General features: G+C 43.7%; 4 protein-coding genes, 1 long non-coding RNA gene and 1 other non-coding gene across 10 annotated transcripts in view; 1 reads left to right on the forward strand and 5 right to left on the reverse strand.

Annotated features, from left to right (window-relative positions):
• The window catches only part of LOC106577570 (regulator of G-protein signaling 12), a 63945-nt gene extending 63089 nt beyond the window's left edge, over positions 1 to 856 (reverse strand). For 2 of the 3 annotated variants that reach the window (XM_014155718.3, XM_045701335.1), the window contains exon 1: positions 728 to 856. The gene's annotated coding sequence lies outside the window, so the exon portion shown is untranslated. The remainder of the gene's footprint in view (positions 1 to 727) is intronic. The other variant, XM_014155720.3, reaches the window with a different exon arrangement.
• Positions 78 to 13486, forward strand: LOC123728731 (uncharacterized). Its single transcript, XR_006760468.2, has 3 exons — positions 78 to 185; positions 12903 to 13001; positions 13292 to 13486. It is a non-coding gene; the product is annotated as an uncharacterized LOC123728731 (long non-coding RNA).
• On the reverse strand, positions 1721 to 4221 carry LOC106577573 (myb/SANT-like DNA-binding domain-containing protein 1). Its single transcript, XM_014155732.3, has 3 exons — positions 3556 to 4221; positions 3074 to 3355; positions 1721 to 2592 (listed from the first exon to the last, which is right to left on the reverse strand). The coding sequence occupies exons 1-3, from the start codon at positions 3813 to 3815 to the stop codon at positions 2292 to 2294; spliced, it is 843 nt and encodes a 280-aa protein (XP_014011207.1). The 5' UTR covers positions 3816 to 4221; the 3' UTR covers positions 1721 to 2291.
• LOC106577571 (E3 ubiquitin-protein ligase DTX4) lies at positions 6868 to 23405 on the reverse strand. Of its 3 annotated transcripts, none has more exons than XM_014155727.3 (8): positions 23163 to 23405; positions 21675 to 21889; positions 17624 to 18728; positions 10884 to 10945; positions 10391 to 10552; positions 9853 to 10235; positions 9599 to 9688; positions 6868 to 9477 (listed from the first exon to the last, which is right to left on the reverse strand). In XM_014155727.3, exons 2-8 carry the CDS (start codon positions 21880 to 21882, stop codon positions 9247 to 9249), a joined length of 2241 nt encoding a protein of 746 aa, XP_014011202.3. In that variant the 5' UTR covers positions 21883 to 21889; positions 23163 to 23405; the 3' UTR covers positions 6868 to 9246. The 3 variants fall into 3 exon arrangements, with proteins under 3 accessions (XP_014011202.3, XP_082821229.1, XP_014011200.3); XM_082965103.1 differs by lacking the exon at positions 23163 to 23405 and adding an exon at positions 22549 to 22935 and having other exon boundaries at positions 17624 to 18689; XM_014155725.3 differs by lacking the exon at positions 23163 to 23405 and adding an exon at positions 22549 to 22935.
• trnaa-cgc (transfer RNA alanine (anticodon CGC)) lies at positions 23184 to 23255 on the reverse strand. The gene has a single exon. It is a non-coding gene; the product is annotated as a tRNA-Ala (tRNA).
• On the reverse strand, positions 23406 to 27481 carry LOC145861755 (uncharacterized). The gene is made up of 3 exons (XM_082965104.1): positions 27287 to 27481; positions 25052 to 25187; positions 23406 to 24682 (listed from the first exon to the last, which is right to left on the reverse strand). Exon 3 carries the CDS (start codon positions 24678 to 24680, stop codon positions 24036 to 24038), a length of 645 nt encoding a protein of 214 aa, XP_082821230.1. The 5' UTR covers positions 24681 to 24682; positions 25052 to 25187; positions 27287 to 27481; the 3' UTR covers positions 23406 to 24035.
• Positions 27482 to 27773: the final 292 nt, after the last annotated feature.

Below are 27773 nucleotides of genomic sequence, written 5' to 3' on the forward strand. Positions count from 1 at the left end.
CGTTTTCAGAGCACGTGATTTATTTCATTCGCCAATGAGGGGATTCGATTAATCTTGACCGTGTAGGCGTGTTTTACATCGGCTGAAAGTTGATTGCATTCGATTTGGAACCGGGCTGCCTTCCGGGCTCGAGCCAGGTGCCCTGTTCAAAGCCCACTGCGAAGTCGGCTCCAAACAAAAGTGACGTAAGTAAGCACTTGCATAAGGATTCTGTGTTATCCCATGTAAAAGTGATTGCTTTTGATAAAAACGCTTTATCTGCCTTACCAATGATTTGTTTTTGAAAATTTAAACATGTATTTTATGTAAAGGAGATTTCTGGACGATGCACCATACTGCCTTGTCAAAATGACCGAGCGGCACATATTACTGTTCGATATGAGAATGACGCTCCTCCCTCCCCGTTTTTGCCCGCTGACGTGACGGGACTTTGCCCGGTGGCTCAACATAATCGAATCCGCCCAATCTCTCGTGTTGAATATTCAAATATTTGCGGTATGATCCTATTGTTTCTGATGATCAAAATTGATAGGCTAAATATCAACATTGTTACCGATATTTAAGCTACAATTCACACAGATCATTACCTAAATGCACTTTTAAGCTTTTCACATAGGCTAACTATGCTCGTTTAAATCAAAGCTATAAGATGATAATGTAAGGCAACATCCACTGCACAATTAATAATGGATGTATTACAAGAAAATGAACATAACATCGTAATTACCTTACATTAAATCTTAACTGGATGTATTAACCACACAGCTCGAGAAGTGATACTTTGTTGCATCCTGTCACTCGCTACTTGTAAACAAACTGCATTGTGGTCAAAGTTCTGCAACGGTCGCAAGGGCGAGTCACGTGGTCCTATTACACATGTACTGTACACACCACAGTCTCTAGACAAATATACACTCAGCAGTGAGTCAATCAATGGAAACATAGTGCAAGCCCAAAAGTAGATGTTTACTAATGTTTAGGCCTACTGAAACCCTGGATAAAAAAACTTAGGCCTAGTAGGCTAGTGAAATAAAAGACAGTCATTTAATGAGAATAAGCAGACTATTATTATCTTTTTGTAGTAGGACCCACTTTCAGTATATTGATTAATTAAATAAAAAAAGTGCATTTAAAATGCTAAACCTATACGTCGCAAAGCTACATTCAACTCCCTTCTATTTAATCCCGTGGTTTCCCATAATCCTCTCAGAGAACAGTTAATTATTCAAGACAATGCTGTTTATAGTGAGTTAATGTAACTGTCCTCTCACATTACCCACAACACTGAGGGTAAACCCCTTCCTGGATTTTCCTGTCTAGCACTTTCAATCGTTTAATGTGGTGATATCCTTTCTCTCTAACCCAGACCAGCCACTACCATGCAATAGCAGCAGATACTGTGTTATTGTTACACATTATATCATATAATATTGTGTTTTATTTTATAAAGATCCTATTACATTACATACACACAAATTGTGAATGTTAACTTTATGTCTGCGTTTACACAGGCATCCCAATTCTGATATTTTTTCCACCTTCTCACATCAAATCTTTTTCAGAGCTAATCTGATTTGTCAAAAAATCTAATTAGTTAAAAAAATATCAGAATTGTGCTATCTGTGTAAAGACAGCATATGTAGGCTACATTATAGAAATAACTAGAATGAAAGGGAGACGTGATGGTACCAGGAATAGTTGAAAGACAAACAAAAAATGATAACAGAACATATGTTTTTATTTCAGTAATACATTTCAAACAAGTAGGCTATGCTAGTTGGGATATGCATATACCATAGCAGGACAGACATTAAAACATCATTGATACCTTTTGTCATCAAGGTATAGAATTTGTGGACATACATTGTCTTTTGTTGATGTGAATACGCATTTTCCTAGCTTGTAGATATCTTTCAAATCTGAATGGTGGAACATGTCTAAGAACTAGCCTCAGCTGTACACCTCGGAACCCTCACCCCTGACCTCTCACAGAAACTACAAGATGGCCATTCTAGAAAGGACGAAACCATCTATATTCTCTCAGTAATGTTAAGCAAGTTGATAAGCTTTTCCCTCTCTCTGGGGGTTAAGCGTCCAGGTTAGGGGTAAGGGTGAGATTGACAATTACAGTCAGTATTCGCTATCAATCAGTTGTTAAAAAGTGCCATATAGCAAGTCCTTTCTAGCATAGCCATAGCGATCACCAAGCATAGCCTTATAGCATTTTGTCATATATAGAATTTATTTTCTAGAATAGCCATATATTGACCACCCCCACCCCCCTTGACCCTTCACCCCTGCCCTGGCTCTTTGACCCCTGGCTGGGCAGCAGCACCCCAGGCAGGTGTGGGGGCAGCGGGTGGCTGAATCATCTTCTCCAGCAGGTTCATCATGTGCTCCTGGAGCTGTAGGCTCTGCACCTGGAGGAAGTTCTGCTGGTGCATGACGCGGCGCACCTCGCGGCATGTCTCCTCCACCGCCCGGCTCACCTTCCGCTGCTCCTGCAGCATTGCCTCCATCACCTTCAGCTTCCACCGCTTCAGGGAGAGGTGCTGGTGTACTTTTGTCCTCTTGGCCGGTGCCGGGTGGGAACTGGACAGAAAGTGGTTTTGTTAGTCAAAGTAATGGTAATGACACAATTTATAGAGAGTTTTACACAAGTACTCAAGAGTTTTCATGGATATGTTTTTCTTTCCATATGTAGGAACCTTTTTCAATCAAACGGTTTCTGGGATAAGCCAGGAACTAAAGAAGAGGTTGAAATTAAAGTAAACTCACTGTATGCTAAGTACTTTCATGCTAACTAACTATCATCACAATTCATTGTTCATCTTTATTACTTAGAGAGCCTTTTGGAGACACTTTATCACACCCTACCAATGACAATGGAGGACCCCTCTTGACAAGGGTGGGCAGTTTAGCTCAATACCTCAGCTTGCTCTCTCTCTCTCTCTCTCTCTCTCTCTCTCTCTCTCTCTCTCTCTCTCTCTCTCTCTCTCTCTCTCTCGCTCTCTCTCTCTCCCCCCCCCACTCTCTCTCTCATTTGAAGACCAATATGTAAACATGACCTTACTCAGGACAGGGAAGCCCGGAATGCAGACTGCCAGAGCTCTCCGATCCACCCAGGTCCTCCCTCATCTCCATCTCATCAGAGGAGCCTGTGTACTCCGGAAGGACGCCCATGTGGAGGCCCTCCGCATGGGACATCGAGGCCTCCGTGGAGGGGCCCGAAGACTGGAAGTCAAATGGGTTCACAGTCCCATTATCGGCAGTCTTGGCGAGGATCTTTTCTATGGCTTTGTAGTATGGCCAGTCCGGGGTACCTCCATTCTCATTGGTCGTGCACTTCATTTTCCTGTCAAAGAAGGACAGAAGTTAAGGATGGTATATATTGGTTTGGGTCCAGTAGTGGGCATCAGACGTCTGGGTTTCTAAATATCCCACGTTTGTCTACTCTCTCTGTGGATATTTAAGTAAGTTCATACAATATAATATTTTAATGGATTTATGTTGCCACCTCTTTCCATCCAAACAAATAAATTGGGTATTTCTTACACTTGCCTGTACTGGAAAGACATGTTTGTGATTTTCATCTTGATCTCCTCCCGGTGGCGCTGTTCTCCCGTGAGCTCGAAGAACTTCTGGGCCATTTTCTCATAGATCTTGGCATTCCTCTTGCATTTCTTCAGCTTGGCGACGTTCTGTTCCCAGACGTACAGGAGCCCCTTCATCTCCGCATCGGTCCAGTTTCGGGCCCTTCTGTGCTTCTCGCTGTGGCCCAAGAAGAGGTAACTGAAACTGTCCTTGGTGGCCATTTTCAAAGCCCACTCAAAAGTACTATATTCCTGTTTTGGTTTGGTAAACAAAAATAGGCCTCCAAAACAGTTTAGTTTGAAAGCCCTTTTCTGCTCGAAGGTGTTTCTAGCAGTTGTCAGTGGAATGTGGTTGCAAACAGCCACACCCCGCCTTGCTTTGCCTGTGCTTTTCCCCCGAGTTTAGCTGAAAGAGGACTCAAAATGGGGCCTAGGGCAGGAGAGGGATCCGGTTAAAAGCTTTTAAATGGAGGAAATCGTCACTGTGATGTCAAGTTGCCCTGGCAACTAGGAGGACCCTCTTTCTTCCTCCCCCAGCTCTCTTAACCATTCCCTGTCTCTCATGTCCTCTCTGGCTCTCTGGCTCCAATGCCACAACAAAAAGCTTTTAGCTGAAACGCAACGAGTTAGGCCAGAGATTACAGGGAAAACAGATTTGAAATGTGAGCCTCAAGGGAGGGAGGGAGGGAGTAGAATGAGAGAGCGGGTTTAATTTGTTTCCTTGGCAACAAGGCTGCCAAGATGTTGCTGCATTTAAAAGCTTTTAATAACATTCAGTTGGGAGTGCAGGGACTGTGTGGATACTATTCTCAATGAAAGGTGAAATGATATGCAAATTGTATGAAAGTGCAGGGGAAAGACGTTCGGGGGGGGGGGGGGTCAGTGTATATTAAACCAAGACAATAGGAGTCCTGTCAGTAGGTCAGCTTATGCGTGGACACTTGAACCCCTCCCCCACTCCTTACCACGATATGGCCCTTGGCGTGCAAGGGTGGGCTCAGCATGTTATCTCTCACTCTCTTGCTCTCTTTCTCTCCACTAGCAACAGGTACAGGTTCACACAAAACGGAGTGCAATGATGGATAGGAGCCATTATAGTCACTCTGGAGACAACGTGAACATAATACTGTCTGTGTAAACTCCCCCAGTCAATCCCCAGATTTCCAAGAAGGGGCCACATTGAAGTCGGAAGAAATTATAATGCCAGTGCCACTAATAGCCGGATCCATCTGTGATTTACCATCACTTTGTCTTTATTAGTGACCCTTTGCTGTCACTGTCTTAACACAGTTTTGTCCTTATTAAATCTCGAGGTCGATCTGCTCCATAGAAACTGACAGACATTCCACCATGCCATAACACTGGATTTTTCTTTGCAACTCTGCCTAGAAGGCCAGCATCCTGGAGTCGCCTCTTCACTGTTGACGTTAAGACTGGTGTTTTGCGGGTACTATTTAATAAAGCTGCCAGTTGAGGACTTGTGAGGCGTCTGTTTCTCAAACTAGACACTAATGTACTTATCCTCTTGCTCGGTTGTGCACCGGGGCCTCCCACTCTTTCTATTCTGGTTAGAGACAGTTTGCTCTGTTCTGTGAAGGGAGCAGTACACAGCGTTGTATGAGATCTTCATTTTCTTGCCAATTTCTCGCATGGAATAGCCTTGGAATAGACTGACGAGTTTCAGAAGAAAGTTATTTGTTTCTGGCCATTTTGAGCCTGTAATCGAACCCACAAATGCTCATGCTCCAGATACTCAACTAGTCCAAAGAAGGCCAGTTGTATTGCTTCTTTAATCAGAACAACAGTTTTGAGCTGTGCTAACATAATTGCAAAAGGGTTTTCTAATGATCAATTAGCCTTCTAAAATGATAAACATGGATTAGCTAACACAACGTGCCATTGGAACACAGGAGTGAGGATAGCTGATAATGGGCCTCTGTACGCCTATGTAGATATTCCATAAAAAATCTGCCGTTTCTAGCTACAATAGTCATTTGCAACATTAACAATGTGTACACTGTATTTCTGATCAATTTGATGTTATTTTAATGGACAAAAAAATTAAGGACATTTTTAAGTGACCCCAAACTTTTGAACATTATTGTACCTCCTCCATTGAAGTGGACAGAGATCTAGAGGTTTATGTTAAGCCACTTACTGTAAATTGTTTTGGTTAAAGTTTCTAGTAAGTTGAGTGCATATATTTTTTGTATGTGATCCCTGCAGGAATTGAACACATGACCACAAAACACCACATATTGTTTTTAAATATCTGTCCTGAAGTGGCAGAAGATAGTAAAAGAGCAAACCTTGCAGTTCTATATAATTACATAAAATACATAACTCATATGTTAATCTATTTATACCTCTTGACCGTCTGCAACTGTATTCATGCAGCTCGAGCCTGTCAAATAGATCAAAACCTATTGAGAAATTGGACTTAATTGACCAGAACTGGCACTTTGAGGCACAAAAGCCCTCTCATAACCACACACAGTGATATAGAAACTGTCTGGTAGTCCAGAGACTGCCCGATGCCAGTTAGTGTGTTGGCTACTGTGCTACACATTAGCCTAGTAACTAAAAGAAGAGCAGAAATTAAAGTCATTGTTTAATCTTATAGGCTATTCTTAAATAGTTATCGTACTACCTTTTCTCATTTGTTAAAGTGGACATAATCCAGACTACTAATCCAGAGCTCAGACTAATCTAGAGATAAACTGTTCCTCGTAGTTTCGCATGGTTAGACTGACCATGTCATGTCAATAGAATGAATGATCTGGGGACAAACCTTAGAATTACTGTATTTCCGAAAGGCACTTGCCCACTGGGCAAATCAGGAGTACATTTATGGTCACTTGCCCATATATACTTACATGTGGAAATGCCATAAATTGGCCGTATTTCACTTAAACGATGGGGAGGAACCAGAAAGTCCCGTGTGGCTCAGCTGGTAGAGCATGGTGTTTGCAACACCAGGCTTGTGGGTTCAATTCCCACGGGGGACCAGTACGGAAAAAAAAAAATATGAAATGTATGCATTCACTACTGTAAGTCGCTCTGGATAAGAGCGTCTGCTAAATGACTAAAATGTAAAGTTTAGGGTTAGGCTACTGGAATTCTTGCAGTTTGGTTGTTTGAGTAAGGAAAACTGCCCACCTTGCCCGACTGTTCAGTATACTTGCCCCGGCCAATAGGGAAACCCTTAATGTCAATCCCTGCATAATAGGTACATACATACATACACCCACACGAAAAGACACCAACACTGTAATCATAATACTGTTATTTTAATTGTCCCACTGTTACTTTAAATGCAAGTCTTTTGTAGTTCTATACGTTACTACTTTCTCTGCCATCATAGTTCTCAACGTCATTCGTTCTCGCCATTACAACTTTTACAAAGGTTTTATTAACAGTTTCTTTTACAAAGTGGTCATGAGCCTTCAGCCGTTGTTTTATTCCCATTGACGGACATGTAGTCAAACTGTGCCTGGGAAAGGAAATTACATTTACCAAACTGAGCAGTGCAAGAACTGAATAGACATAAAACATGACTACATAAAGTCCTGCATAACACATCCAAACCAGCTGCTGGCATCATTGGGGAGGGGGGGATACAGGGTCACATGACATGTGCCAAATGCAGTACATTTACCCACAAAGTACAATGCAGCAGTCATGTGATGGATATGAAGACTTCATGTAGTCATACAGCTGTAAAATGTGGCTAAACAATACAAAGTAAAAAAAATGTGGTTTAGATATGCCACTTACAAAAAAAAACAATTCGATAAAAATTATACAAAAATAGAGCACAATAAATACAATTAATTAAGTATAGAGTTACGTTATAACCGTACCTTTAAAAAAATGTTTAATGTAAAGTTGAATACATAAACACACACACACATACAGAAAAAACATAAACTATAAATGTTGGCCTACCATTTGCATGTTAACACATACTCAAACATATTGTCAATAGTACCGCTTTATAAGCAGGTCCGACCTAACACAAACCGACTGGACCGTTTGACAACAGGTTAGATCGACGACAGAGCAAATCTTTGTACCTCCTTACAGCAAAAACAACAGAAGGTTCGCTTTTCTCAGAGACGAATGAAGCTGGTGTCTAAAAGAAAGAAAATGAAACCCAAAGTAGTTTTAACTGTTAGATATAACTTCTTAAAGTCATGCCTAACTTTCCATGTTTCCTTTTGACTGAAGAAATAAAGAAAGATGATGCTCTGTGCAGTGCAAATCTGACCTCTGGTGGCAGGTCCAATCATAGCTTTATATCTGATTTAATTCCTTCTGGGGGTGCATCTCAATAGTCTAGTGGCCTTCCCACCCCCCCATCCCTGTTCATTCATCTGCATTGACGTGAAAGAATCGGAGAGGAAGCTATGTAAGACTATTGAGATGCACACATGGTTCGAAGAGGACTCTCATTTTGTGCTTTTAGGCTCACCCACCCCATCGAGAGGGTTCCCAAATCATTAATACTGAAAGTGACTGGCAACGGATGAGTCTTAAATCATCCGAGGTAAAAACTCAGATATTAACACACACCCACAGAGGCTTGTAATATTTAGGAGCCCTCTGGAGGAAGACTCAAGCTTGACTCATTTCTTTACAATGTCACATATAGAAAATAATGCTATAGCAATCAAACAGACAACATACAACGTTAACAAGGTAAAAACAAAATGGAATGTAAAAATGATATAAACTCAACCGAGCCAATATATACCTACTATTTAAAATGTACAACAATGCATTTTCAAAATGATACAGCAATTAATAAAATACAGAAGAAAACCTATAGAGGCAAAGGGAATGTATTTTTCGATAAGTACCACTAGAGGGCATTACACATTCATGCTCACACATCCAGTCATAAACATGAAATATTTTGAACGTTCTCGGCAACGTTTTCTGTAATGACAGATGTGTTACTCTGCTGCCAGTGGTCTAATACTTTTTGCCCGCTACCATTCATTAGCCCATCTATCATATCCCCACTAATACCCTTTTTTAGCGCTCATCCTACCACTAAGAGCAGCTCTGGTAACTTGGTTCACCATTGAATTCAATTGGACCAATACAGATTCCGTACATTCTTGTCGAACTCTCACAGTGTAAACAACAGCTTCTGTCTAACACTGAATTGTATGTGCACTGTTGCCTCAAACGTCTCACTGAATGACATTTTGTGACGCCACCATTAATGTAGCAGAAATAAACTAAAACATTCCATCATGCAGCCGAGCCACAGCCCACCTGTTCAGAGGGTGTTTGATGTTGTACCTCAGTCAGTGTCGCTAGAAACTACAGTCAGACAGTCGATTTGTCTGTTTCTCTATTTGTTTCATTTTCCGTTGGTTCTTTTTCTTGGCTCATCTTTTCACCGGTTCAGTCATTTCTTCTCGTATGCAGTCTTTCAGGCATTCGGTTTCTGTTGCTGTCACAGTTGCGCTGTCTGTGTTAATTTCTGTATTTCTCTGTCTTTTTTTTACATATTCATTTGTCTATTTCTTCTCATCTCTGTTCCATTGTGTCGCTCTGAGTCTGTATGTTCATTGTTTAAGCTCCGTCTCAGAGTCAGAACAAGTCTGTGTTGCCGTTTCCCCATTGACCCGTCTTTAGCTCAGTCTCTGAGTAGGCACTCCTCCTCTGTGATCCCCTGGGCCTTAAGCTCCTCCAGAACGTTGTCCAGGTGGCCTGGGTCGGGGTAGCCATGGCCTGTTAGGTTGGAGCCAAACTCAGTCTTGTGGTGCACTTCGTTCCAGATGACCGTGTCCGACTCGCCCGTGGTGCTGGACGTGCCCACTGAGAAGATGAGCCGGCGGTCCCATGCCACCAGCAGCAGCTTCAGTACCTAGAAAAAAAAAGAGTGAAAGAAAAAAAGGGATGGAAAGAAAGGTTAGCTACACAACCCAGTCATTTCATCTACAGCAAACCAGTACAAAATAGTGAACAGGAAGTCAGCTGGTGTTGACCTTGCGTCCCTTCTCGCTATCAGGGAGGTAGCAGTGTCGGGGGAATCCCCGGGCGGTGAATGGCTTGCCCGGGTTCGGGTGCTCAGGCCCCTGGGAAAAGGTGAAAGGGATTAGAATATGAATAATCATGCACAGTCAGTGGGTGAATTCTAACTATGTACAAAGGAGTGAATTAACGAGAATGCCCATCATCTTGTATTTACAGTACGTACATCAGATGTGTGTAGTATGTGGATGGGCAGTAAGGCTGTTACCTGGATGCCGGGGGGGATGTTGTAGATGATGCGGATGGTCTTGCAGTCAGGGTGGCCGGGCAGCGAGTGGGGGATGACGTGGTACTCCATCTTGCCCGGTGGCTGGTTGCCCGTCTTCACGCCGTAGATGGTCTTGCAGGTAGGGCACTGTAGGCTGCCGTCCTTGTTGCCGTTGTTGTACATGGCCACCAAGCACTGCAGGTGGTACTGGTGCCCACACTGAGCCAGGCGACCAACCGACTCTGCCCGCTGGATTCCCCCAACTCCGGGGCCCTTGTATCCCGAGGGCCCAGCCAGGGCCTCCATGCAGATTGTGCAGTCCTCCTCTGGGGGGTTGCGGACCTTCTGAAGGTACCTCTTCACTACTTCCTCAGGGGTCTTGCCTGAGGGAAAGTGATGAAAGAGACATTGTTAGTGAATTAATCACTGTGTACCACATTTCCTGTGTGTGTGTGTGTGTGTGTGTGTGTGTGTGTGTGTGTGTGTGTGGTGTGTGTGTGTGTGTGTGTGTGTGTGTGTTTATGGGCGCTACACCCACCTTTGCGAGCCTGCTTCTTGGTGGTCTTGCGGCAGCAGTGGCCGAGGCCGGGGACGGGCTTTATGTCACTCTTGCTAACGGGTGGGGGGTGGAGCACCAGCTTGGGAGGGCGGGTCAGACAGACAGGAAGTCCTGCGGCGCTCATCAGGATCCCTGTAATACCTAGAGACAACCAGCAGTGGGAGCAATGAGACTCCTCCATCACTGTCTATTGAGCTTAACCCAGGTAGACACTGGTCCATCATAAGCTCCACTCATTCTCTATTTATGGGTCCCATTAACAAATTAAGCCTGATTCTCTGTAACACTGTCTATCATTATTAGATAAAGTGATGTTGACCGCTAAATGACCAAAATAGGCCTAGTAAATGAAGACTGAAAATGGGCTTTAGACACTGGTACACAGTTCCCCAATAGCTCGACTAGGAAACATAGCTTCCCAGGCAGCTTCAAGCTTCTTGTTTTGATATTAAGACTTAATGGTTGTTCTTACCTGCCAATGCAGGGTGGACAGGGCTAGATCCATTGAGGTTCTTCACAGGAACTGTTGGGACACTGAAAACATAACACACACTTCAGAACACACACACCTAGCAGACACAAAACAAAGCATTTCACTGTAAGGTCTACCTACACCTGTTGTATTCGGCGCATGTGACAAATAAAATGTGATTTGATTTTGAAACAATCACATCAGAGGTAAACTTCAGGTGAGCGATGACCACAGTGTCTGGTGTTTTCTGTGTCAAGGGTCATACCATGTCAGCAGGTCAAAGAGCTTTTGCTGAGCCACGTTGTCGGCGCGTTGACACGTCGCTACGCCACCCAGGACTCCCCTAGTTGTCTGAGCCATGACTGAAAACAACAACCCTCACCTGAGCCAACACTGCTTTGAGAAAATCGTGCATAGATTGTTAAGCTTCAGAATGTTTGTTGGCCAGTTGGTTCATTTCATCTTAATTCCGATCAACACAGGAATGGAATACCACTCCTTTAGAAAAATTCCATGCCCAATATAACTGACATGAATTGAAACAGAGTTCAACAGCCAGGATTGAAATGACCCATCATTCCCTACAGCCTTCTCAATACTACAGTTATTCACATCCAACATAGTCCCACTGTCAGACAACTGAAAGAAAGACTTGTAAGCATTTGTCATGAGCCTCCACATTGTTCACAATATGATCCAAACAGAAACCGTACTGACTAGGTGTTCAATTTCATTATTGTCATCTTGACTTTGATTGTGGGGTTTACTTCCCAGCTGAAATCTGCAAACCCCTCGGGTACCAATTAAAATCGTATCCCAAAGAAGATTTTCACTATCACTTCTCCAAACTTTAATCTTCCTCAATCCTCTCTTCCGTCTCCTTTCCAAATCTCAATAATAAATCCTCATCGAGTATGTATATCCTCAGATACGCTCCAGTCTCCCTGCTCCAGTCTCCCTGCTCCAGTCTCCCTCTCCTCTCTCAGTCAGTAGATGTATGAATGTCTCATATTCCTCTGCCTTTTACAGTATAGGGATTTTCCATCCGTTGACGTCACCACACTGAGATTACCTGCCAATTAGCAAGTCACAGTGCACGGCTGCCATACGGCAGACAGACACCAGCGCACACTGGAGTAACGGCATTAGCTGAGGTCACCCCCTCTAGCCTTACACGCTGTGAGGGAATGCTGTGGGTTTTCACTGAGGGATATTCTGTGACATAAAGCAGAGGCGTTGAATGGTATTGGGTGATTAACTGAAAGTACTTTAGGTAGAGAATATTACTTGTGACGTTTACACCCCCCCCCCCTCCCCCCCGCACACATAAAACCTAAACGTGGGAATGTTATAAACGCTACATTTAGTCCAATGATTCATCCACATTGTTTCAAATAGGTACTGAAAAAAATACTGTTCGCCCATCACCAACTTGGATATTTCTTAGCAGCTTTCTATTGTTGAAGACAACACAGCACTGCACTGAACAACTGTGGCTCATTCGTTGTGTATAGTATGATCTCCAAGGTCTATTCCCCAACAGAGGTATTCCTCATCTGCACATTTCAAATCAGTTACACCTTCACCAGTCCCTCTTTGAACATTTTTGGTAACACTTTATTCGGAAAGCCCCTTACCAAAACAGATGATCTAGTATAGATGTTCAGGAAGCACGATTGGTTTCATTTATCGAGTGCGTCAGCTGCAACATATTACAACAAATGTGAGTGGCTGAGGAGAGTAAACCAACGATTACATGTCAACAGGACCTATAGGCGACTATCCAAAATAAAGTGGAACCAATGTGGTCTTTCAACCGTACACTTTCCAGACCCTCAATTCAACTGTAGGCCATTTCCCAAGTAACCAATCAAGGCTAAACCCCAAAATGATGTGGTTGGTGGCATCCCCAACTTGGCTTACAGTTAAGAGAAACACAGCGAAGTTCATTGGGTCACCGGCCTTGTGTGTGGTAAACAAGTGACTGTCTGGGTGCTCTCGCCCAGTGTTCTCTCACAGGTACGAAGATGTGGGCGATTGAAAAGCACCTTGTGAACTGGAGCAGACGGCATAAACACATTGGAGAACACGCTTCGTGCCAGGGAGCGGACGTGCAAGGTGTGAGATACGGAAGGAGGGAGGGTGGAGGAGAGGGGAAAAGAGTGATGGAGAGAGGTAGAGCGAAAAAGTGGGGAGGACTTGGGAGTTAACTATGTGGTTTGGTCACGTTTGTTTGATCCCTGGCTAATCTAAAAGCTTTAGTGCACTTTCTGGCTGATCCATTCAAGAGGCTGCTATGGGGTATAGGACACGAATAGTCACACACAGCCATAGGAAACATACAAAACCTACAAGCTCCAAAATCACATGTTGTGGGTCAGATCCTAAAACAACTGTCTGGTTCACAGATACCTGGCAATACAAAGTACCAGGATCACTGTGCCTGGACCACTGTGCCTGGACCACTGTGCCTGGACCACTGTGCCTGGACCACTGATGCGCACATGACAGGGGAGAAGGGGGTTGACCCTGTAACGTCATCGGTTAATCTCTTGACGTGGTCGACCATGCCCAGGAAAATAAAATTCACTTGTTAACCATCAGTCATCGTCCCACCTACTCACTTCAGGTCTTCCAAGGACAACTTTCCAAACAAACACGAACAGAGAGTTTACAACTATGTTATGAAGCGCTGAGTGAGGCTGACATAATGAATCAATTCAACATATTGGGCCAGTGGTCCTGGACAGAGATTAAGCCTAGTCCTGGAAGAACTTTGAATGGAGATTGGAGAATCTGTCCAGGAAACTGGTCCAATATGTTTCTCCTACGTAATAAAATTGCATGTTTGGATGAGCTTATAAAGGGTTGGGGAGGGTGGGGGGTCAAGTCCATTGTAGCAGAGCCAATTGAATGGTGGCACTGAGGTTTCTTAACTGTATTTTTGAGGAAAGCGACAGCTGGTTTACAAGTGAATCTTTTGGTCCATGGGGTGTTCAACGTCAGAGGTTATAAAAAATGACATCACACAGGTGTTTGTTTTTTCCCCCTTCACACGCCTGTTCTACCTCCCTTTTATCCCCCTCTGTGTGTCAGTGAACCTGGCATGGTAACTGTTACAGTGTGTGTGGGTCAGAGGAACAGCCTAAAGTTGTTTGTCTGCTGGGCATTACTGGAAATGATTTTGTTACTCTGGGTACGTTCGTCTGCAAAATTATTTATAATATGAATAAATAAAATCATAAATGTGTATAAAACATAAAATAACTCTAAACAATAACATGAATACTCAAATCATATGTTTTGAGGAGTATACACTGGCAAAATACTAATTCAACGCAACTGATGAGGCTTTTAGTTCTCCTCTGGGAAGCTAATACTAGGCAACTAAATACCAAATATGGACTTTAAAACGATCTTGTTCGGTTAACAACGGTCTAGGTAAGTGCAATATTTAATATATTCAGATTTCTGCCCAAATCCTAATGTAAGATCCCATGTAGTCTAGTTTTCATGTAAATCTTCCATTGAGGTTTCATGTACATCTTCTATTGACATCAATGCATGACTGAGTTAGAGCTGAGCACATGCAACTCAAGTTAGGATTCGGCCCTAAGTGATGAATGTGGGCTATTAGAAAAAAAGCATCTCGGCCTCCCGAGTGGTGCAGTGGTCTAAGGCTCTGCATCGCAGTGCTGGCTGTGCCACTAGAGATTCTGGGTTCGAGTCCAGGCTCAAACTCCCGGTCGCAGCCGGCCGCGACCGGGAGACCCATGGAGTGGCGCACAATTGCCCAGCGTCGTCAAGGTTAGGGGAGGGTTTGGCCCGGCAGGGATGCCTTGTCCCATCGACCACTAGCGACTCTTGTGGCGGGCTGAGAAGAGTGGCGGACACGGTCGCCAGGTGCACGGTCGTTTCCTCCGACACATTGGTGCGGCTGGCTTCCGGGTTAAGTGGGTATTGTGTGAAGAAGCAGTGCGGCTTGGTTGGGTTGTGTTTCGGAGGATGCACAGCTCTCGACCTTCGCCTCTCCTGAGTCCGTACGGGAGTTGCAGCTATGAGACAAGACTGTAACTACCAATTGGATACCACGAAATTGGGAGAAAAGGGGTACTTAAAAAAAAAATAATAATTTTAAAAAAAGCGTCTTACGAAAACTTGATTTAACTTCTGAGACAAACGACACCGAGAAACAATTGAAGATAATTTTGTCAAGTGAATTCTTCTGGAAGCCACAAAAAATACCTAAAAGCTGCCCTCTCATAAAACTGTATCACTTGACAAAAATGATCATTGAAAAGTAATTAATAAGCAAGTTATCACCACTTCCTGGCCCGCAAGCTAGTCTTCCACAAATAGCTGACCCTCCACAAGCTGGCCTCCCACGAATACATCTCTCAGCCTCTAACACCAGAATTCAATAAGCTGTCTGCCTGCTTTAGCTCAAGTTCTGACAACTCAACGACTCAAACTGAATTCTTCCGCTGCTCTATGTTCGCTACATACTTCAGTCAGACTGCCATCACTGAAGTCGTTTGTGGTGACGTCAAAATGAGGGGTACAAAGCAAAGTCATCAACAATTGGATCATCTCTAAACAATCAGAGTATCAAAGCCAATGACGAACTTTCAAAACGTCGCTTTACCCACGTGTGTCCTGGCTCTGGCCCAACCCATCGGTTTCTGGGACCAATCAGACGGTCTAGAATGTATTTCCAATCTAGAAATCACCGGGGAGGTACTCTGATCCGGATTCATTGCGGAGAGGAAACTAACGTCCGTGGGCGTGGCTCTTGGCCGGAGCAAGGCATTTGGGTAGCCAGGCAACAAGTCCTCAGCCCTTCACAGTGAGTTGGTCACGCGGTGAACAATGCCCTCTAGTGTTAAGAGGAGATCATTGCTACACTCCCTCACTACTCTCACAATAACACATTATTCACACAGAGCCAGTAACTGTGTCAATATTGATACTCGCTCTGCGAGCATATGCTCAGGTGGCAACTCGTCTATATGCATGTGTGGATTACCGAAGTAACTGCTACCTCTCTGTAAACAAAACTCTACCTCTGTTGTCCTTTGCCAGGACCCCATTCCACACAGTCTCTTGCACCCAATCCCCCTATGCACAGATTTGAAAACCTTAGACAGGAGATATGGCGCTATTATAACATTGTTTAAACCTCTCTCTCTCCTATCCTTTCCGATCTACACAAGTGCTCGCTTGGGTAGTGGCTCAGTATGGCATCACCCCAAGACCCTAACCCTAGACCCTTTTCATTGGCCCCTCTGAAGTATAGGGTTGGTGAAAGCAATATGGTAGTTGTTGAAACCGAGTCCCCCAGGCACTGGGCACACAAGCTAAGACGCTGCCTTGTGTCTACAAGACTGGAGCCGTCTGCCTCCAACAACCCCCATCCCCTCCCCAATCCCTCCTCAACCAAACTTCCCCTATTAACAGGTCTCATGTCTCCAAATCACCCCCCCCCCCCCCCCCCTCTATATATCAACGTCACATTCATTCTCAGGGCCAACTCCCCAGCAAACAGTCCCATAGGACATAGTGAAGCAGCTTTGCCTTCTCAGGGTAACAAGTGGGACAGCAGTCACTACAGCTTTGAGTTCCCCTCGTACCCCCTGCCCTGAGAGCGCCCTGCCTCTGTCCGTGCCCCAGCATTGTTTTGGAAATGGGAACCAGGCCTCGGCTGTGCCCACAATGGTTACCCCGGAGACAGCACACATACACACCAGCGAGGGCAGAGGGGCCTCTAGGAATGAGAATAGGCCTGGGAACTGGGTGTGTAGAGATGATGTCAGTATTACAACAGTAGCACTAAGCATGTCATGAGAGTACTGGGGAGGTTGTGTGTGGGTGTGTGTATGGGGGGTCAATCTATGCATGTAATGAGAAAACTATGCTTACCCCAAGCCCCCCCCCCCCAATCCACCCTCCTGGCTCTCAAATTCTAACTGGGTGAATCAAATCTGAGTGACACTCGTGAAAACGCAGCGTATTTCATATGAATGCGTTATGGAATTTCACATAGAAATGAACCAGCTAACAGAATGTGTCATAGGGATTAAAGGTTTATTAATGCTAATGGGGTGCTAATGTCAGATATGGGCAGTGATTATGGAGGCATGTCTACGCCAGTGGAAACGCTTTGGATCACAATGTTTAAATTCCTCGTCTATCCTAGTTTTTCATACCTTGTGTTGTGTTTATCTGCGAGAGACAAGTCTATGTCGGGCGTAGTCCATCGTGTTTTCGGATTGGGATTAACCATTGTATAGGCTACATAACATCACTAAGTCTCTTTCTCAACACTGAAATTCCCTTGTCTTCAGAAAGAATACTTTCTTTAAGCACTGTTTGGGACGATATCCAGTACAGATTGAGCCCAGTTCTGATATCGGTTCAAATGGAGACATAACTGTGTATTAACAACATGTTCTTGTCCATCTTGCAAGTTGTGTAGATCAATGTTTGGGTCACGAAGGACTTGTTTTGGGTTACGCCAAGAAACTGGACTGTCAAAGTAGACACAGACAATTCTAGTCACTCGCAGCACAAAAAAACGTTTAAAAACCACTAGACGTGTGTGATATTGAGTGTGCTGCTTGTGGCATTAGATACCACATCGTATCAGATAGACAAGTGTAGAGATATACTTCATAAAGGAGGTACACAGGAGGAGAATTTTTGTGAACTGTAGTGACATAACAGCTGGAGCAGTGACTCACCCGGAGGCGATGAGGGCTCTGGACTGGGCCATGGCGATGCGCTGCAGGGCGGGTCGGCTGAGCCCGGCAAGGCTGGCACGAGGTGGCAGGGGGGCTGCACAGGCCGCCGCTGTTGAAGACACGGGCCCCAGGACCCGGGCGGAGGGTGAGGGGGTGCAGGAGGAGGCTGCCGTGGAGATGAGAAGAGGGGCCGGCGCGGGCATCGACGGAGGGCCGGAGGACGCCATGGAGAAGGAAGAGGAGGGAGGAAGAATGGCACTGGACGCGATGGAGGAGGGTGGAGGCGGTGGAGGAGGCGGAAGGGAGGGTAGAGGCGGGGGAGGGGGCCGGGTAGAGGTGAGGGAGAGTGCGGCGGTGGCCGAACCCAGGAGGGAGAGCGAGTGGGCGAAGCCGCTGCCGACCCCTACACCACCGCTAGCCCCGCCCGCGGACGTCCTGTGGGGGGACAAGGACCTGGCCATGGAGGAGGGGGGGCGGGGGAGAGTCAGCGAGTAAGACCCCCCCATGGCCGAGTAACCACCACCTAGTTTGGGACTAGGCGGCTTGTTCTGAGGCGGCCTCCTGCCCAGGGTGTGAGCCGTCGCCATGGCGCCTGCCTTGACGCTCAGGACCAGCATGCATTGCTGACAGGCGCAGGGCTGGCCCAGCGATGTGATGGCAGAGGCCGGCAGGGCGCCGCTGGGGTAGGCGCTACCGTTCCCCATGCCCACTCCGGAAACCCCCACCCCAGGTAGTCCTCCAGGGCTTGGTCCCCAGGCGTGGTGTGTCTTGGGAAGGGGCCCAGACACCAGAGGGTAAGCCAGGTCGGAGCGGCGTTGGATGCGGCGGCAGCGCTGCGTCTGCCCGTTGATCTGGGTCATGCTCTGAAAGTCGATGAGGTAGCAGAAGCCCAGTGCCGCCAGGTCTAGCCAGGGCTGCTGACGGTCGCGTGCTGCCTGGATGGCAATGCCCACCTCTGTGTCGTAGGCTGTCCACGAGCCTGTGTCGTTCTCCCACTCCCACAGCCAGCCCTGACCCGGCGCCGACGTGGGGTCGTAGAAGCTGCGACGCACCGGTCGGAGGGTACCTGGGGTAACGGTAGAGAGACGAGGGTCACGCCACAGAACTACAGAGAGGGGAACACAAGAAGGACCTGTTCCAGAAGACCTTTCAACTAACCACATTCAGTCATAACACAACACCGATGACATTTGTTCACAACACCGATGACATTTGTAGCACAGTGTAGTAATAGACATACATTGACACAAATGACTATTGATATGACCTGTTCAAGTGAAAAAAAAGCATGAATAAAACGTTTTTTATTTTTAATTAGTTGGTTGACAGCACCTTTTTTGTTGGTCTATCTAGAAGGGTTGTTTTTTAAAAGGGTTATTTTTACCTGGAACCAAAAAGGGTTCTCTTATGGAGCCAGCCACAGAACCCTTTGGAACCCTTTTTTCTATGAGTGCAGATGAGCTAAATGTTCTGTAGGCCCTGCTGTAATAATTGTTGTAGACAAGCAAATTACGCCACCACCAAATTTGATAAAATCGGTGCGTGTTCGCTAAGAATTTGGGCAAACAGGCTGCCCCTGGTAACAGCAAACCATGTTCTGGATTGTGATTGGTTGCTGGCCTTGGTTGGTCTCAGAGCTGGTCATGTTTGCTTTCCCAGTCCAGAGACTTAACTCCATGAATGTTCAAAAAAAACATTCAGTCCATATCAACTGTCGTCCTATTACCTGGGATTCAAAGAATTTCTAATCCTGGGTTTAACTCATTTATACTCCCAAAAAGTCTTATTAAAGTGAGCATGACTGGCAGACAATGAATGACGGTTGCTTTTTTTAATGAAGAACACATTTTGAGAGAATAAATCCGGAGTGCTTGAGATGCCAAGCTGCAATAGAAAACTACATCTTCAAATAAGAAGACATAAACCAATATAAATGTATCTATAAACACAGTTCTGTTCAAAACAATAGGGTTTGAATGTAAAGAATACATGAACATACTTATTGAATTATGTAATAGACATATAACAATGCCTGGAATGCAACAGAGTCATTTTTCCATCGTATCTGAACTCAACCCAACTACCCCCTTTTCTCCCAATGACCTCAGACTTCTGCAATTCATCTCATCCCCCTCCTCCTTTCACCTCCCTCTGGTTTTGGGACAGGGGCACCCTACCCCCCTCTCTCCCCACAGCTATCCCCGTCTGGGAAGCAGGCAAACCGCACAAAAGTGTTTGTCGGCCAAAGTGTTGAGAAGGGCGGCAGAGTCAAAGTTAGACGTCTGACAATTCTTCCCTTTGTGTTGTCGCCCACTTTCCTCACTTCATTGTGTGAAGACGTCTCTCAGTCTGGAGGGCTGGATACAATCAGCCATAGCATTAACAGCCTTATTATTGGGGTGAAGTTCAGATAGCCAGTCATAGGTGAGAGTAAATACAGTAGTTTTACTTTGGATATTTGCTGCTCACGAGAAAGCATGTGAGACTTGCAGTTGCACTGTGAATGTGAACCCAATCCAGGATTGGAGGCATTTGTACACATGGTTTGGGTATGTGTCATGAAAGAGTGTGAGAAAGTAGTGTGTAGGATACACACTTTTGATTTCAAGAACAATGTTCTTGAGATCAAAAGGGGAACAAGCTAAAAATGTATGCCAATTTTCCCTCAACATTCTCATCTTTATTCATGATCATGTTTTGCATAATAACTCATAATGAGAACAGCTCATCCATAACTGTGCCCTACATATACTGTAGATGTCCACTCACACACAACAACCACCCAGCTAGCACATTTGGTTCCTTGGAAGTTGGGAGCACATATATTTTTGGTTTCACATTGGTTGTGGGAACAAAGCCATACGTTTCCTGACCGGAAAATGTAGAACCCTCTGTGGAAAGGGTTTCACATGGAACCAAAAATGGTTCTACCTGGAACCAAAAAGGGTTCTCCTATGGGGATAGCCGAAGAACTCTTTTGGAACCCTTTTTTCTAAGAGTGTGCCATGACATCATGCACTGCACATGCTGGTATCTAAAAATAAATCTATGGAAATATGTGTAAAGCAACTAAATTGGGCAAGGAAAACTGCACTTAACTGTGCTCAAACAGTTGTCACTTATCAGGGGCCATATGTATCAAGCGTCTCAGAGTATGAGTGCTGATCTAGGATCAGGTCCCCTCTGTCCATGCAATCTTTTTTTATTGTTATCTAAAAGAACTGATCCTAAATCAGCACTCTTGTACTGATACACTTGATACATACTGCATCTGTAGTCTACAGTAAGACTGGAAGGTGGTTCGTCTTCTGTGCTCACTACCTCAAGGGCTGTGAGTGTACAGTGTGTCACTGCCCAGCTAGCACATAACGTTCTGAGAACCATATGTTTCTTAGTGTTTGGTGAGAGCGTGGTTGTCCTATGGTTATTTTGCATACAACTTTCCTGGAATGGTGCAGGATAGTTGCTTGGCTTTGGAACATACTAAGCTCATTTAAAGAACTTGACAAAAAAAGAAATTCTTGGTACTTTTAGGTTCTAGATAGACAGACTGAGAAAAAAAGGTGCCATCCATCTATCTATCTATCTAGGATACTATTCTGCCCCTACCCATGCTATGCAGATCCAACATCGAAAAATGATAACAATGATGATGCTGAAAGACTCTTGTGGAAGAATGTTTAGTGAAATGCAAAACACATGATCATGAGAAAAACATAAAATAAGTTCTGTGTTTGGGATAATGGAGGCTGTTAATAAACAAGGCCTTGAAAAATATATGTGAACTATACACAAACAACTATACATGCACACATAGGCTAGTCTGCATAAGATGCGGTAGCCTATCAAACAAGAACATAAAGGCTGTTATTAAACCATATTATTTTGGTTCTATGGGGTAACTGGATAGTGCAGGCTATTGTACTGATATGTTGTAGGCCTATGATACATTATCGGTTTCACTGCGGTAATAACACTGTAATAGCAGAGCGCCTATATTCACATTCCCTCAATACACATTTGTCATGGTCGTCAATCACATTAGTCATACCTGTATCTTGTCGGAACTGGTGCATGGAATGCAAGTCGATGATGTAGGGCGAGAGGCGAGAGTCCACCTGGCCTAAGACAACACTACCACCCCGTGGGTCGTTGCGGATGACTGCCTCGATGTGGTGAGAGACGGCCGGGCTGTAAGGCCGCCAGCGCCCGTGCTCGTTCAGCCATTCCCATACCACCACGGCCGACGCTAGTAACATCCTACGCCTGCAAAACAGAATAGCACAAATGCATTTTTAGGTGGTTTTCTTTTGACTATGTCCCATTCTACGTACATATCCGTGCGCAGCTGCATCCATTTGCAAGCTAGGATAGGCTATCGAGATATATTTAGCCTATAATATCAGCGTTGCTCTGTCAACCTGTAAGTGGCGCCTACCTTCCATGTTGATATTCTGTACAGGTGCAACAATATTTCGTTTTTTTGTTCAAGCGAATCAATAAATCATTAAAATCGTTGTTCATAGGCAGGGGGGGGACAAACAGGTTCCTTGCATTTTAGCCTGTATTCAGAAAAATGGCGTGTAAATCATTTCTATGGCACAATCAGTTTTGGTGTGTGAAGATGCTGTGGTGGTGTGCTGAAGTGATGGGATGGATAGGCTACATCATACATCGACAAAGTGATTTAGTGTAACAAGTGGTTTCATTTTGCGACACTGTAGCTAGCCTATATGAATTTCTTATGTTATTATTTTAATACAATGTAACAGATACGCAGTGAGCTTCCACTGGTCACTGTAAAGACCAAAAACCTGTCGAGAGTTCCACGGCTTTATTCCACTGTATATCCTTCACATTTTAGGAATATTGGTTTATTTGTAGGTAGGATATAGCCTAAAGTAAATCAATATAGACATATTTACCAACGCCGGATACGTTTAGTTCGCCTTCCGTAGGCTAACGTTACCTCCAATCAAAGCCAATCCAGTGTAGGCTAGGGTATTCTTGGTTTAGCTACTATCCATCTCGTTATGTTAGAAAGTATTGCCTATAGTAGTGCAAATCCAAGGCTGTTGCGAGAAAATGTGTTTAGGCTATTTGTTTGAATCTCCACGAAAGCCTGCATAGCCATGTCGTGCAATTGGTCCATGATGTGTCTTGGTTTTATGAGTGGGTTGCATTTAAACGCGAGGAACAGCTAGAAATAATTCCGTGGGCCATCCCCGGTCAAAAATATTTTTTTTACAAAATGTTGCCATGAGTGCGTGGACAAGCATTTCACCCAGTGATTTCAACCAGCCCTATCTATCAGCAAGAGGTAATGTAGCCAATCAAATTCCAGAAACAAAGCCCAATACTCCGCCCATGAGTGAGCGGACAAGGAGGCACATTTTTCAAGCAGCAGTAGATCTAATTAAAACGTCGTAAATAAATTACATTATTACATGTTTTTATGTGGTAGAATGACTTTAGCTCCGAATTATCACTTGGTGTTGTAATCAATAATTAATAGTGTAGACAATAGGCGTAAGGTTACCTTTTCAGTAAAAGAAAACAGTGGAGATGCCGGGGATTGAACCCGGGGCCTCATACATGCGAAGCATGCGCTCTACCACTGAGCTACATCCCCATTTCCTGTAAAAAGATATTCAAAATGGAATATAAAAATTGCAACAGGTAAATCTTAGATTAGGTTGTATGAAATTATATTTCTAATTTAAAAATGTGAATGTGTTATACACGAATTATTGTATGTGATTAAAAAAAACTCAAGTAATAATTCGAATTAGGCCCTTTATTTCAATACAAACAGCTATTCCTAAAATATACAAAACACACATTTCATTTATTTTAATTTTTATTTAACCTTTAACCTAGGCAAATCAGATAAGAACAAAATTCTTATTTACAATGACGGCCTACACCGGCCAACCCCGGATGACGCCACCATATGGGACTTCCAATCACAGCTGGTTGTGTTACAGCCTAAAATCGAACTAGGGTGTCTGTAATGAGGCCTCTAGCGCTGATATGCAGTGCTTTAGACCCCTGCGCCACAAATAATCCAATAGCAATAAGACTAATGCAGAAAACAGTGCCACCCAAAACCTGAGCTTTATCACATGAAACCTTTAAAAAAGCTTTTTAATATCTCAAAAACATTCATATTGTTTAATGTATTCATTCTGCAATTGTTGCTCTTGTCAGTCCCTTTATTCACTTTGATTTATTCTTTCACACACTTTTGTCTCTGTTGCTCTTTGCTCTGATTGTTGTAATCTGGTTGTAACACTGGTTTGTAAGGTTTACAATTTACAATTATGATGATAATGATGACAAAACCTACTGTCAAGCACTATTGCTGTACAAAGATGAAATATGGAACTATTTTCCCTCGCTGATCCTTCCCTCACAATGCAGTCACATCATCCTTGTCTCTGCCTCCCTCACTCCTATCTTCAGACCAGATGGCACTACCAGAGAACTGATGCAGGTCTATCAGCAAACCTCCTCCTCCACTTTTTTCTCCTCCCACTGCTCCCTCATCACACTCTCCATCCTCTTTGCTTTCCCACTTTTCCTTCATATTCTCCTCTCTCTTCTCCTCATGCTCTCTTATCTCTTCCTTCTCATCCGTGAGCTTTGCTCTCTCCCTCAGGTCATAGCCACCCATGCTGGAGTAGTCATCCGACGAGTCATCCCCTCCGTCTTCCCTCTCATCGTCTTCCTCCTCCCCCTCACTTTCCCTTCCCTCGCTCCCTCTCTCCACATCACTCGGTTCATTTTTGTGTTCCTCCTCTCTTATGGCCTCCTCATCCGTGCCGAGAGGCCACAGCCGGCGCCCAAGCCGCACTTCCAGGACTCTGACCCCACTCATGATCCGGTCCCTGGCCCCATCCTGCCCATAGATCAGTTGGCGGACTGTGTACTGGCCATTAGTCTTGCGGTTCAGCCACATGTACAGGGAGACCAGGAGGCAAACAAGGAAGACCAGGATGAAGAAGGCGATCAATACGTTTCTGGTGGATGTGGTTTCGTCATATACGTTGTCCATGCCTAGAAGTGAAGAGTAAAATTGGAATGACTGTTTAGACTGACATTTGAAAGGGACATTTGGTTGGGATCTGAACGCCAAATTCATCTGGATCTAAGGGGTTTTACACTGTCTGTATGATTCGGATCCTGAAGTGTTTGTTTGGCCTGATCTGCACTGTAACAATGATATTTCAATTGTCAAACCGAATTTAAATGGAATTGACCCCACCTTGACGGTCACAAAATACAAATCTCTTAATCTAAAGCTGTTCAAGTCCAGTCATGCTTGGCCTCTTATTAGAACAAAGTAAATCCTCTCAGAATTTCAAAACCATAAATCCACCCTTATTGGGGTGAACGGGTTCAGATAGATTTGATTTTGCAACGTACCTCATCAAATAGTTCTCCGAAAAGTTGAAGGAATCCAAGGCCAAACTCTGCTGTGAAGGAGATCTAGTTTTCTGGAAAATGAGGGTGCTCTTTTTTTCCAACTGGAGCTGATCCATACATAGACGTATTACTGGATCTGTAAATAAAGTATATGGACCATTAGTTACCTACTGCCCAAAACATGTCAATATCCATGCAGCAAAATCTTTAATGCAGAAAGTTACACCTTAAAGAAATATATGTGGCAGAAACTTAGATTTTCCCACACTTTTTTTAAAGGATAAATTGAGGCTTGTTTTGAATGCAGCCTGAAATCTGCCTATGAATAATAATACAATAAATGTGTTACGACACCACCGAGGTGTATATCCAGGTGTCATGGTGACTGATTATGAATGGTTCTGACAGGTGTCATTTCATGGTAGTTGACGTGCCACGTCATTATTGTATTGTTCTGTACACACTTACTGTCACTATATATGCAGCATCCCACACATTCAGACACAGGAAGTGTCTGTGAAGCCATGATTCTGCCTGAGTGACTCACTAACAGGAAGCCAGCGTACTCTCTCTCTCTCTCTCGCTCTCTCTCTACTCTCTCTCTCTCTCTGTCTTGCTCACTTTTTTTTACAGAGAATCTACATTTCCGCCCCACATATTTCCATCTACCATAGCGTCCTTCGCTTTATTACAGGTGACAGTTTTAATATGCATCACTGTATCCTGTATCAAAAGGTGGCTGGTCCTCATTAAAGTCCTGTAGATCATTTAATTACTCCCTTTTAATTTACAAAGCTCTACTACCCAAGCTTCTAACATACCTCACTTCACTGTTCAAATGTAAAAAATATGAGGGATGGTTACCTCTCAAGGTTCCACTAGTACATACCGATCTAAGTAAATCCGCCTTCAGTTTTAGTGCCCCCCAATTTTTGGAATAGCCTGCAAAACTCCCAACATCTAGACTCTGGTGCCTCTATGGCAGTTTAGGACTTTAATGTTGAATGAATTTAATGTGAATTTGCAACTGTTTGGATTCAATGTAAGTAATTGTATTTGTGATGTTTGAAGTTGTAGTGTTGATTCTGTAATTTGTATTTTTTTTTTTTATTGATCATTTTGAATTTGTTGTATTGTAAATGAGACCCTGGTCTCAATAAATAAAAGTTTCTTTTTTTGTTGTTGTTTCAACTATTATATACATAGATATGGATGTCAACAATTATTTAAAAACGTAAGTTTTGCAATAAGTGTACCTGTTCTCCCTCCCTGGCCTGTGTGGATAGCTGACACATTGAACACTAAATGAATATAATAAACAAGACTAATAAATATTTCTAGTTCATACATGAATGCAATGGGATTCATGTATGTGGACTTGTTGTTTCATATGATGTACAAATGTGACATTCTGCTCATCAGATGAAAGTTATTAACAAAGCACAGCTAATCTCAACTAGATTACCAATTAGACTATGCAATATATATATATATATATATATATATATATATATATATACATTTTATTTAACCTTCATTTAACTGGGCAAGTCAGTTAAGAACAAATTATTATTTATAATGACGGCCTACCGGGGAACAGTGGGTTAACTGCCTTGTTCAGGGGCATAACGGCAGATTTTTACCTTGTCAACTCGGGGATTCGATCCACAAACCTTTCGGCTACCTGCCGCCCCAAAATATAATAGTCAATCTTTTCTCTCTCTTTCTACATTTTACAATGATTTTACATTTCTGCATATGACCTTACACATTTTCACATGTAATAGGCAGTCATGGTACAGTATTGGCGCGGAGCATAGATGAATAAAGATGCCACTGTGCAATGTGCTGTTAACATACTCCATCTGTTTGTCTATTACCTATGCACCATAAATTTGTACAGATAATGTAAATGTTTAAATCAAAAGCCCACTTGATATGGAAGTATTAACTACACTCTTTAGAACCGAATACAGATTCTTACTACATTTCTGAAAGTAAATAAAACAGGGACACAGACAAAGAGTTGGTGTGACAGAGAAAATAAAGACAATGTGGAAGGAGAGAAACAGTGGTGGTAGGGAAGTGAGGAGGAGATGTGGAAAGAGATTGGGAGGAGAGTGTGAAGCGGAAGGATTATCATGGAGAGAGTGGAAATATGAGACAATAAATGTCAGATAGAAAACGGGAAATTTTAATTATGGTCAGTAGATTAAAAAAATCTATAAAACTCACCAATGTCTTGCTTTAAATGAACATGCTTTAGGATGGTTTTGAAAAAGATTAACAGACACCCAGAGAGGAAGCAAGAACTCACAGGCGTGTCAGTGGTGTAACTTTTTTTGACAAGCTAAGGGGATGCATAAATTTAAAGAAGGGCATGTAAGAAATAGAGCAGGAGGGGGATATAATGTGGGTGGAGAGAGAGACGGGGGGGGGGGGGAGAGAGAGAGAGAGAGAGAGAGAGAGAGAGAGAGAGAGAGAGAGAGAGAGAGAGAGAGAGAGAGAGAGAGTAAAGCGCAGAGATTATCAAATGTGTACCCAAATATAGAAAGAGGAAGGTGTAGTGTGCTTTCATGTATGACAGAAGGTGTGACAGTTGGTGTACAGGGTAAGGTTGTGGTTTGGTTACTTTTCAAGTAAACCTTTTCTAATATGTCTCCAATATGCTATGGAATGTATTTGTACAGCCATAGGAAGTTAACAGCTGCAAAGGAACACA

The sequence above is a fragment of the Salmo salar genome, chromosome 18 (assembly GCF_965601325.2).
Source record: "Salmo salar chromosome 18, fSalSal1, whole genome shotgun sequence".
Taxonomy (NCBI): Eukaryota; Metazoa; Chordata; class Actinopteri; order Salmoniformes; family Salmonidae; genus Salmo; species Salmo salar.